This window comes from Drosophila erecta, unplaced genomic scaffold (genome assembly GCF_003286155.1).
Source record: "Drosophila erecta strain 14021-0224.00,06,07 unplaced genomic scaffold, DereRS2 tig00000283-arrow-arrow-pilon, whole genome shotgun sequence".
NCBI lineage: Eukaryota > Metazoa > Arthropoda > Insecta > Diptera > Drosophilidae > Drosophila > Drosophila erecta.
The window spans coordinates 525,474-535,932 of record NW_020825217.1 but is presented as its reverse complement, the minus strand read 5'-3'; the positions used below and the strand labels follow the sequence as shown (position 1 = coordinate 535,932).

General features: G+C 49.3%; 5 protein-coding genes across 5 annotated transcripts; 2 read left to right on the top strand and 3 right to left on the bottom strand.

Annotated features, from left to right (window-relative positions):
• Positions 1–22: 22 nt before the first annotated feature.
• On the bottom strand, positions 23–3,980 carry LOC6555804 (myb-binding protein 1A). The gene is made up of 4 exons (XM_001982377.3): positions 3,462–3,980; positions 3,027–3,398; positions 1,687–2,967; positions 23–1,624 (listed from the first exon to the last, which is right to left on the bottom strand). The coding sequence occupies exons 1-4, from the start codon at positions 3,783–3,785 to the stop codon at positions 212–214; spliced, it is 3,390 nt and encodes a 1,129-aa protein (XP_001982413.1). The 5' UTR covers positions 3,786–3,980; the 3' UTR covers positions 23–211.
• Positions 3,981–4,229: 249 nt separating this feature from the next.
• LOC6555543 (60S ribosomal protein L36) lies at positions 4,230–5,351 on the top strand. The gene is made up of 3 exons (XM_001982376.3): positions 4,230–4,332; positions 4,799–4,926; positions 4,992–5,351. The coding sequence occupies exons 2-3, from the start codon at positions 4,804–4,806 to the stop codon at positions 5,214–5,216; spliced, it is 348 nt and encodes a 115-aa protein (XP_001982412.1). The 5' UTR covers positions 4,230–4,332; positions 4,799–4,803; the 3' UTR covers positions 5,217–5,351.
• A 442-nt stretch (positions 5,352–5,793) lies between these two features.
• LOC6555647 (histone H4 transcription factor) lies at positions 5,794–8,488 on the bottom strand. The gene is made up of 3 exons (XM_001982375.3): positions 7,448–8,488; positions 6,983–7,299; positions 5,794–6,868 (listed from the first exon to the last, which is right to left on the bottom strand). The coding sequence occupies exons 1-3, from the start codon at positions 8,148–8,150 to the stop codon at positions 6,467–6,469; spliced, it is 1,422 nt and encodes a 473-aa protein (XP_001982411.2). The 5' UTR covers positions 8,151–8,488; the 3' UTR covers positions 5,794–6,466.
• Positions 8,489–8,568: 80 nt separating this feature from the next.
• Positions 8,569–9,124, top strand: LOC6555552 (translation machinery-associated protein 7 homolog). The gene is made up of 2 exons (XM_001982374.3): positions 8,569–8,677; positions 8,743–9,124. Exon 2 carries the CDS (start codon positions 8,758–8,760, stop codon positions 8,950–8,952), a length of 195 nt encoding a protein of 64 aa, XP_001982410.1. The 5' UTR covers positions 8,569–8,677; positions 8,743–8,757; the 3' UTR covers positions 8,953–9,124.
• LOC6555676 (ribokinase) lies at positions 9,115–10,453 on the bottom strand. Its single transcript, XM_001982373.3, has 3 exons — positions 10,147–10,453; positions 9,535–10,083; positions 9,115–9,475 (listed from the first exon to the last, which is right to left on the bottom strand). Exons 1-3 carry the CDS (start codon positions 10,197–10,199, stop codon positions 9,163–9,165), a joined length of 915 nt encoding a protein of 304 aa, XP_001982409.1. The 5' UTR covers positions 10,200–10,453; the 3' UTR covers positions 9,115–9,162.
• Positions 10,454–10,459: the final 6 nt, after the last annotated feature.

The following is a 10,459-nucleotide window of genomic DNA, read 5'->3' as shown; positions in this document are numbered from 1 at the left end:
TTAAATATGTAAAATAGCCATATTCTTTTAAAATATTTTGCTATTTATTTAGAGACTTCAAAACTAATTTAATATTTCACATAAGAAGTTGCTAAAGAACAAAAAACTTAAGTTAGCTTATATTAAGCAAGATATTAATACACTTTATCTTAGGTTAAGCCCCCACTGGGGTTATGTTTATCGATTTATGTTTATGGATTATTATTTTATATTATGTGACGTGCTCCTCATCTTCCACAACCATGGGTTCAGCGGCTGCCTGCTTCATCGCCTTCTTGGTGGGCTGAAGACTTTTAGCGACGATTTGGATCTTTTCACGCAGTTTCTGCCTCTTCTGGTTTCCTTGGGCGAGGATCTTGAGCAGCAGATTGAGTTCCTTGGAACTACTGGCCTCCGTTTCCAGTTCATTCACATATCTGGCTATCTGTTTCTCAAACTCCTTGGAAGACGAGCTGTTGTCCTTAAAGGCGGATTCGAGTCGGCGACATTGCTCACTGAGAAGCTTCAATATCTGTGCCCGCCGAAAACTGCGTGTTTTTTTCACGTCCAAATGGGAGGCCAGGGCAACGGCCAGCGGAGCAACGCCCTGCCATTGACCAGACTGAAAGAGGGCCTCGAAACTAGCCAGAGATAGGCGACTACGACGTTTGGCTACCCACAGCTCCAGGAATTCCACCAGAAGAGGCCATACGGTGCTATTCTTGGGCTCGCCACCTGCTGATGCCTGGCTGACCAGGTAAGCGAAGCACTTATCTCGCCAAACTATGATGTCTGCTTTGGCCTGTCGGTTGGCGGGTTGCTTGCTATTCTCCTGGTCTTCTTCTGAATGCTCCTCGCCAGACGACATCAACTGCTCAATGGCTCCCAGAATGGGTGCGTTACTCTGATTTTCCTGGAGTTCAATGTTTCTGGCGAGTATCTTTTTAAGCAACTTCAAACTGGCTTCTCGCAAGGATTGCAGTTTGCTATCTCCGCTGCAATGGCGGTACACCTGGAAAACGCAATGCAGCACGTCCAGGATAACCGACTGAGTTGGTTTCTTGGTTATGAACAGCTCCAACAAATCCAAGGCACGAATGCGAAAGTGCAGCAGGTTGGTGTTATCAATGCGTTCCGATTTGGTCGGACGCTCCTTCTCCTGGGCTTTGCGCGACTTGGGTCGGAACAACTGAAAAGAGCGCTCCAAAGCAGCATTTAGGCGTTCACCCTGCTCCTCGTCAACATCGTTCCAGTCCACGCTGCTGGCGCCGTCGTCATCTGCGTCGCCATCGTTGACCAAAGCCTGGCGAACGCTTTCTCGAATCTGGGCCAAATGGGACTCCTCATCGTTCTCGTCCTCCTCCTCTTCATCTTCATCGCCGTCCGAGTCATCGCTCGAATCTTTCAACGATTCCTCCTCCTCGATTTCCTCGTCGCTCTCCTCCTCGCCCTCATCCTTCTTGCTCAAAGGATTTCTGTTCATGTTGAGCACTTCGAGGACCTGTTCGAGGTTACCGTGCTCGAGGTGGGGAATCAAAGCGGTGGCCACCAGATGGACAAACTCACGCCAGAAGTGACCTGTTTGCAAAAGTAACTGGAGTAGGGCATCTGTGAGCACATCCTGCCATTGGAGCTCTTCGTTATCCTGGGGAGCAGCAATTATTTTCGAGTTAAGTACGAGTAGAGTTAAGTGTAGGTTCTACTTACCTGTTTCTTGCTCTTTTGCAGTGCGTTTTTACGGCAGATAATCAGATCATCCAACACGGTGACGGATAGGGGAATCTTTGCGCACAAAGCCAAAGAAACAAACAGGATGAGAGCCTCGAATGTTTGGCCAACGACATCCGTTTCCTGGCTGGGCTTTGCCAGCAGTTTCTCGACCTGTTTCCATGCTTTCTGCAGAGATTCGTCTCTCGGCGAACGCAATTTGCTCTCTGCATCCGCCTGTGCCAACTCTTTGTTAAGATAACTCAACGTCTTCTGCAGTAACTGGCAAAGTCCTGGCAGACCCGAGCACTTGTGCAGCAGGGAACCCAGGAATATTTCCTCACAACGCGCCGAACACTGGCGACTGAAAGCGCTGGCTTTTGAGGCTTCGCACGGCTTCTTACTGGCATCTAAGTGGAAAAGGCCAGCGAGCAGCAAGTAGTTCAATTGCTTCTGACGCCATTTGGTTGCCTGGCTAAGCGCTGAATGGTGCAGTATCAACTGCATCTGGTTCAGGCAGTGCACTCGGCTGACTCTATCCTCATCCTCCAATGAGTACAATTTATTGTTGTAGAAATCGTACAGCTTCTGGAGACTCTCGACGCTCAATTGATTTATTAGCTGCTGGCAGAAGCGCGGCAAGCTAATCACCGAGTCCAACTGCAATGTGTGGTCCAGTAATTTGAGCAGCAGCTGAAGCTTGATATAATCGTTTTGGAACTGATTTTCGAAACATAAAACCAAGGATGCCTCGAACTTAAAGCAAATCTCCCTCAGCTTCTTTTGGGAGGGTTTCTTGGCCTCACCTTTATCCCATTTTACAGATGAACATTCCTGCAGCAGAAATTGTACACAGGTAGGTGTAAAAACATCCAGGATGAGCTGCTCTTCCGTTGGCTTAAAGTTGAGGAGAACGTGGCTCAGTACTTGGATCGCACACGCCTTGGCTGCATTTACTTTTAGTGGCTGCTTGGAAGCGATGTACTGCTCCCAGGCGGCGAGCATTTCCTTCCCACCATTTACAAGAAAGATAGCCAATCTAGTGTATACGCCATCACTGTGAATGGTGGAGCCGGAGAAATACAGATCGAAGAGCTGTGTGTACACTGGTTTCTTGGGCCACAAGCTGGCTAGAATGTCCGCCCGTCCCAGTACGGACGAATAGGTCAAGTGCACGGCCAGCAAAACATCGCAGGTGTTTACTTTCAAGCCACTCAGGGGCTTGTTTAACTCGGGTTGCAGAAGTGGCCACACGTACTCCTCGAAGATCGCAGCAGGTAGCTAAGGTTAAATCATAAGAAACTGTAGTTAGCCCCTTTCGGAACAGCTTAAACACCAACCTGTTTGAAGGAGTCTGCTAGGATATCGCCACACATGGACACCAAGTACTCCCTGCCCTTTAGCTGGGCCGCTAGAATCTGGAAGACTGCCGTTACCAGCTTGGGCTCCGCCTTAGCGAACTGCGGGGTCTGCAGAATGCAAAAGGCTGTAACCAACTGACCGACGGCAGCTAGTGAGTCCTCCTTGCCCCTCTGCTGGCTGCCAACGGCCAGATCTCGCTTTAGCGTCTCCAGAACCTCAAATGCGTCAATGGCGGGCACGGCGGTTAGGATGCAGTGTATATAACTGGCGGCCAGGACGACCGCATTCATGTCATCTGCACCTGTGGAGCGGATCAAGCGCTTGAGCACGTAACAAGTGGTCGCAGTACGCTGATGATGAAGAATTTTAAGAATTGGTCAACGGAGCTGCCCAGACAGCTTGTAGAGACCCACCTGTTCAGCATTTGTGTCGTCGCGTAGCAGCGTTACGAGGGAATTGATCATCTTCTTGGTTAGTTGACTGCCCTGCATCTTCTTGAAGACCACAAACACGGCTTTGTTGATTTGCGACATCTTCAGGTTCCCGTTGCTCGCCGTGTTTTCCTTCTCATCGGTTTCCGATGGCTTTGGCTTCTCCTGCTTGGACACCCGCGCAATCTTGGCCGGTCCCCCCGTGTCCGCATTCGATTTCAGGGATTTTGTCCGTTTGCGGTCCTCCTTGGTTTTTGTCATGGCGGGTGCACCATTGGTCATGGCTTTGTCCACTTTGCTCTTCATTTCTGCTCCGGTTTTAAGGATATCTTAACTTACCTTTTAATTTCAGAAATAACGTGCTGTTATTATTTTATATGCACGTGCGCGAAGCTGAATTATCGATAGCTGGGTTGTTATCGGACCATTTAGTTCTTTGAAATCGAGAGGCGTTATTTTGTCTATCGAAGAGTTACCTCAGAACATTCGAAATTCAATTTGAAATTGTTCAATTGACTAATTGTTCATTGCTTCAAGTTATAAAGGTTGGGTGATTTCGTAACCCTTATTTGTGGCTCAAGATATTGGTATCTATTTTAAGTTTTGCCATAATATTTTACATATAATATTTGCTTGCCAATGTCTGCTTCCAGCTCATTTCACCACAAAATGCTTAACTGTTGCAGTTTTTATACTCTTTCCGCAGGCCTAAAGCTTTCGGCTGTCAAATCTGGCAGTCTGGCAACGCTCGCGCACCTATCGATACCAAAGCACGACTATCGCCCACCTCCAGCTGCCACACTGTTTCCTGTCCAACTTTTTTCGCTCTTTCTTTCTTTTAACAGCGACTGAGGTAGAGTGTTATTCCGCGAAAATAAATCCAAATTCAAGTCCGAGCGCCGGCGAAGTGTGCTAAATCGCCTGCTGAAGTGCTTGCAATCCAAGTGCGCTTGATCCGCTCCCCACTTTCCCATTTTTTTTTATTTTTTTTTGAGTGTTCATCTTTTATTTTCCGCCCGCGTGCTCGCGGAAGTCGCCCAGCAAAGATTACTTGTGTGCGAGTGTTCTATATGTGCGTGCCTCTCGAAAGACCAGAGAGGATGAAGATGGTCTTCACCTGATTTCACGACTCGCAGTTCGCTTGGGTCGCGGGGCCCTTGGCATTCCATGCCAGATTCGGCAGGAACCGCGTGGCGAGGAGCATGGGAATTCCAGACGCACGCACAAATAAGAAATTGCCTGGCGATTTCCACGAGCACGCGTCTGTGGAGTCTCAAAGTTGTGCGGAGGTAATAATAGTCTCTCGTTTGCATCCGCAGTTAAAATGGCAGTGCGCTACGAGCTGGCAATTGGCCTGAACAAGGGCCACAAGACCACGAAGATCAGGAATGTGAAGTACACCGGCGACAAGAAGGTGAAGGGTCTGCGTGGATCTCGCTTGAAGAACGTAAGTTTGCACTGCACGGCCCGACTTTGTTTACGCGGCTGACCAAACTCTAATGTGCCTTGCAGATCCAAACCCGCCACACCAAGTTCATGCGCGACTTGGTCCGCGAAGTTGTGGGCCACGCTCCTTACGAGAAGCGCACGATGGAGTTGCTGAAGGTGTCCAAGGATAAGAGGGCCCTGAAGTTCCTCAAGCGCCGCCTGGGCACCCACATCCGTGCTAAGAGGAAGCGCGAGGAGCTGTCCAACATCCTCACCCAGCTGAGAAAGGCCCAGACCCACGCCAAGTAAACGGACGGAATCTGATTCGGCATCGGAAGGGAACCTGGAACGCTGTCTTGTGTTTTTATTTGTTTCCGGTGACGTTACTTGAGAGCGGACCTAAGCAGCCCAGAATTAAACAACAAAAAAACTTTAAAAACCCAACCACTACACGTGTGTTTATTTTTTTCGAGTGCAGAGGAAGCTAACCTCACAAATGGCCCAGAAAATGCATAAAAGAGCTTAAGATGTGAAGGACTTCCGCCAAGAGGAGGTTTACGTCCTGGGAACTGAAACCTAAGTTACCCACAAACGCAGCTAGAAACTCCCTTTGGTGGCAACACTTCCCTGTGGAAGCTATGTTCCCAAACGAAGTAGTTTAATCCACTTGTATAGTTAGGTTTGTGCAAGATCCTTAAATTCCAATGGTTGAAGCGTAGTGACCATTTTTCACAATTTTCTCTGTGTACAAGCTAATCAATTACTGATGTAATCAGGCATCATCTTATATATTTCTTTGTATATTTTTTTCGGAATATGGATAAGTGCTTTCAAATGGAAAATAGTTATATTAACTTCCCAGAGGAAAGGGAAAGGCAAATTTTCCTGACGCTATTTTTTATTCGCTAAATAACTTAAGAAGTAAAGTCAAGTCACTTATTGCCTACTTACAGACATTTCGCACAAAGAAAACTGTTTGTAGATATGATAGTTAATAGTCAATGCATTTTTCGGCTTTGATACAAATTACTAGCTTCAACTTACAAAACCTAACTAGCCCTTGAAATTCTTTTTATGTCTTTAGACTTTAAGAAGTACTACGCATTCGAGTTTAAGGTGAAATGGAAATGAATTAAAATATATGGCCAGTGCACAAGTATACAAGTAAGAACCGAATACAAATGCGAAACGAAAATGAAAACTGACATTTAACATTGCTATATTAAATGATAAAAACGAAGAGTGGGGCACAATAAAAATTAGTTCACAAACATAGAGCAAACAGTCGCAATTGCAATACAATAAATGAGAAATGGCCTTATTCTACAAGCACTGCAGAATTACACCCTTAAGCTGCTAATTTGATTCAATTCCCAGAGTAACATGACGCCTTGACTTTCCCTTTTCCTAACGCACTACGATTAGTTTTCTTTTGTGCAAGGGGCACTGCGTTCCTGGGTGCTTTGTCGTCCCATCGCATTAAGTTCTACGTAGGTCTAAATGCCTAATGTAAAGGGCACACGAGATCAAAAGTGTTGGCTGCCGGTCGGCTCGATTCCTCACAGCTCCTCCGATAGGCTGGGCAGGGAGATTACCACTTCGCCCATCAGCTGCGCCTCGTGCGGATCGTTCGATACGATGATGCGCTCAAACTCGGTGTTTGTGGGATCAACGATCTCGTAGCAGGATCCGGTGCCTGGCTTCAGATCAATCTCCAGCGAGACGTTCACCTGCGGCGATAGTATTTGCTGGGTCACCTCCAAGCTCTCGATGCGCGTCGTCTCTAAGCGGTAGAACCCGTTCTCGTCCACTCGATAGGTGAATCTCTTGTGACCCGAAGGCAGACGGAAGCCGTGTTTCTTGATGAGGTGAGCGGAGAGAGACTTACCGCTCTTGAAGAAGCGCTCGCAGCAGTGACATGCGTACAGAATGGGATTGTTGCCGTGCACCTCCAGGAAGTGCTGTGAAAGAAACCGAATTTTTACTCGCTGTTGAGCCGATGGCAGCACGAGAATCCAGCACGGACATCGGCTGCGTCGTTTGCAAGTAGCACTAGGGCTTACTAGGTGGCTTACCCTTCGCATCTGCGTGTAGGTGCGCACAGAATAATGACAGTCGGGATGCTCGCACTGGTGCACCGTCTTCGAGTGGACAATCTGGACGTGTTTGGCCAGATCCGACTCCCGAACGCAGCGTGTGTCGCACTCACTGCACTTGAGCGGCTTGTCCTTGAGGTGGCGGTACCGAATGTGAGTGGTCAGCGAGCTGGCCGAGCTGCAGGTCATGTCGCACATGGTGCACTTGTAGCAGTTAACGTGCCGCACCACGTGGCTCTTGAGCAGCTTCTTGGTGGCGAAGAACTTAAAGCATTGCGCGCACTGGAAGCTGTTTGCTGCAACGGATTAAAGGGTTACCAAGTAGTTAGGTAAATGAAATTATGAAGGTTTAAGTAGTGTGATTTTTGTCGGGAATAAGGTATAGATATATGTAGATATGACAGCAACGGATTGAGTGTCTCGGAGGGGCAATCATGCACTCACTGTTGTTTTCCGGCTGGCGTCTAAGGTGATCAAAGAGTGTAGTCTTGGTGCGGAACAGTTCTCCGCAGTGGAAGCAGGCCACCTGTTTCTTGTTGGAGTGGGTACTGATGTGTTCGATGAGGCGGTACTTGTTGCCCATGTGTTTGTGGCACATGGCCCAGTTGCACATCGTCTTGGGGCGCTCGTCCTCGGGCGTCTTCTGTATATCATACTCGAACAGGGCGTGCTTTACAATGTGGTCCTGGAACTCCACAATCGAAACGAACTCCCTCTCGCAATCGGTCCAACCACATCGGAAGTTCTGGCCCAGAGCGGGCAGCTTATCCATGAGGCGGGCCGGAGCAGTGCAGGCGGGGATTTCCGGATGCAGATCGCACTCCAGTTTCCCCTGCAAAAGCAGGTTCAAGTAGTAGCCGTGGTAGTACGAATGTCGTTCAAATTCCACCCGGTTCGCGGTGCGGAAATCGCAGGAGTTCCATGTGCACTGATGCTCCTGCGCTGCACTGTGCTCCGAATGTGCCCCCCGATTGTCGAGGGCCCGTGCATAGTGCTCCAGGTGCTCGGCAATATGCCCATTCAGGTTCCACTCGCCAGTGCAAATCTCCTGGCAACCGCGCCATCCGCAAGTCAACTCCAATTCCGCGGGCTTCTTTCGTTTGCCAGGTGGCTGAGGTGCAGGCACTGATGTCTGGGGCCTTAGCATGGTTTTCCTTGCAGGATTTACACTTGGAAATCCCGGAAATTAGTTCAATTTGAAATTAAAAGTAAATCTGGAGCAAACAACAACTTTATCGGGGAGCTGGGTAAATCGATTTCTCATCGATAATGGTCTCTCCAGAAATCGATGTATTGCTTTCGATGTTCCGTGTTCATTTTCTTTCAGGTTAGTTGAATATTTGTGGTTTTATATCTCTGCCAACTTATATATGTTCAATAACTTTAGGAAAAGCGATTGAATTGCTATCGACAGTGCCGAAATTTTTTTTAACTTAGATGATTTAACTTAGATGAAACCAGTTCCAGTTGGACATGACTTTTAGATCACTTTAAAAAACGACTTGAAGAACCAAGATTTATGCATGTTTTTACAAATCTAAAGCTCTCAATAAATTGGAATCTTTGGCGCACTTTCTAGATACGATAACACACATAGCCAATCGAAAGCGCGCATCTATCGATTTGCGGTTTGCGGTTATCGTGCAGCGGAAATCGGAAAAACGTGTGGAAAAGGTGCGTGACTTTTTGTTGTGGAATTCAATCCGATTTTCACAGATTTTCTGGTTCTTCCCACGCAGCATTAGCGAGCAAGAATGTCTGGACGCGAGGGCGGTAAGAAGAAGCCTCTGAAGGCGCCGAAGAAGGACTCCAAGGACCTGGACGAGGACGACATGGCCTTCAAGCAAAAGCAGAAGGAGCAGCAGAAGGCTCTGGAGGCGGCCAAGGCGAACGCTTCCAAGAAAGGACCTCTTGTCGGCGGCGGCATCAAGAAGTCGGGGAAGAAGTGATACTACCACGCCTCCATCTGAAAACTGTAATCCGCAGCCCGTAACCCACTGGATGCTGAATTGCCAGCCGAAGCACACCCATGTGGACCATATTGAATCGTCTATCCTGCATATAGACCCTAATTCTTTTTATACTTACGATTACCATTAAATAGATCATTGTACGTCAGGATAGAGATTTATTGTTCCGACGGATTCTTTCGCGTATATCTAGGCCTTTGGGAAGCTGGACTGCGTCCCGTGGAGCTGCACGGATTGCGAGGCCACGGCACATGCGGCGGCTATGTGGTCCTCGAGTTTCCCATTTGGATGACGGGCCAAGTTGTGGGCCAAGGCCCCAATGAAGGCGTCGCCGGCCCCCGTCGTGTCCACCACCTTTTCGGGCGGCACAATCGGAGCAGCCACATGCTGGCACACGCCCTTGGAGTCGGCGGAGCCGAAAACGGCTCCCAGTTTCCCCAAAGTTATGATCACCGTGTTGGCACCTGCCTCTATCAGCTTTCCAACCGCATCTTCGGCTTGCCTGGCAGGAGAAGGACCCGATTTAGTTGGGAGTGAACCTGGTTTACGTATCGCACTTACTCCACGTTCCCAATGTCGCTCATCTTTGTCATTAAGGCCGCTTCGCTTTCGTTCACACAGAAGATGCTGGCCAACTGGAGCAGTTCAGGGGGTGTGTCCGCCATGGCCGGAGCCGCGTTCACAATGGACACGCCCCGGAAGGATTTGAGGGCAGTCAGGGTGGCCTCAATGGGCGTCTCCAGCTGGCAGACCAGAACCTTGGCTTCCCGGAAGAGCGGCTCCGCCGCGGAGACGTCGGATGAGCTCAGCTGATTGTTGGCGCCCACCACAATGATAATGTTGTTCTCGCCGCCATCGGACACGGCTATCTGGGCCACGCCCGTCGTCTGGTCCGCCAGCTGCTCGACGTGGTCCACATTGATCCGCTCCTCGCGCAGATGCCGCAAGTAGTCGCTGCCGAAGGTGTCTGCGCCTAGTTTGGCCACCAGAGCCGTGCGGGATCCCTGGCGCGCGGCGGCCACACACTGATTGGCGCCCTTTCCGCCGTAGCCAGTCTGGAAGCGATGCCCGTGAAGCGTTTCTCCGGGTCTCGGCAGACGGGGTGTGTAGCTTGACGAAGGGAAGGGTTGTGGTCAGATTCTTCCTAGGATCATGGCGTTCTGTGCCACCTACCTTATGAAGTCGATGATGGCCGAGCCAAAGACTAGCACTTCCGTTTGGGCCATGGGTTGGGGCAACCGTATTCGCAGGCGCTGCAAGTGCACTGGTCTCTTGAGGAATGGAGCAGCGAGTGCCGAGTGTCACACGCTTATCACACGAGATTACTTGACCTCGGCGGATGAGGGGCAAGGGCGAGAGCGGGGCAGTCGGCGGCGCACTATCAGCTAGCTGGCCCAGTCCGTTTCTGGCCGAGATCGGAGGCGGAGGTACGGGCGATAAATCGGCTGAGTTATAGCTAAAATACCAGAAAATACCACAATAATGA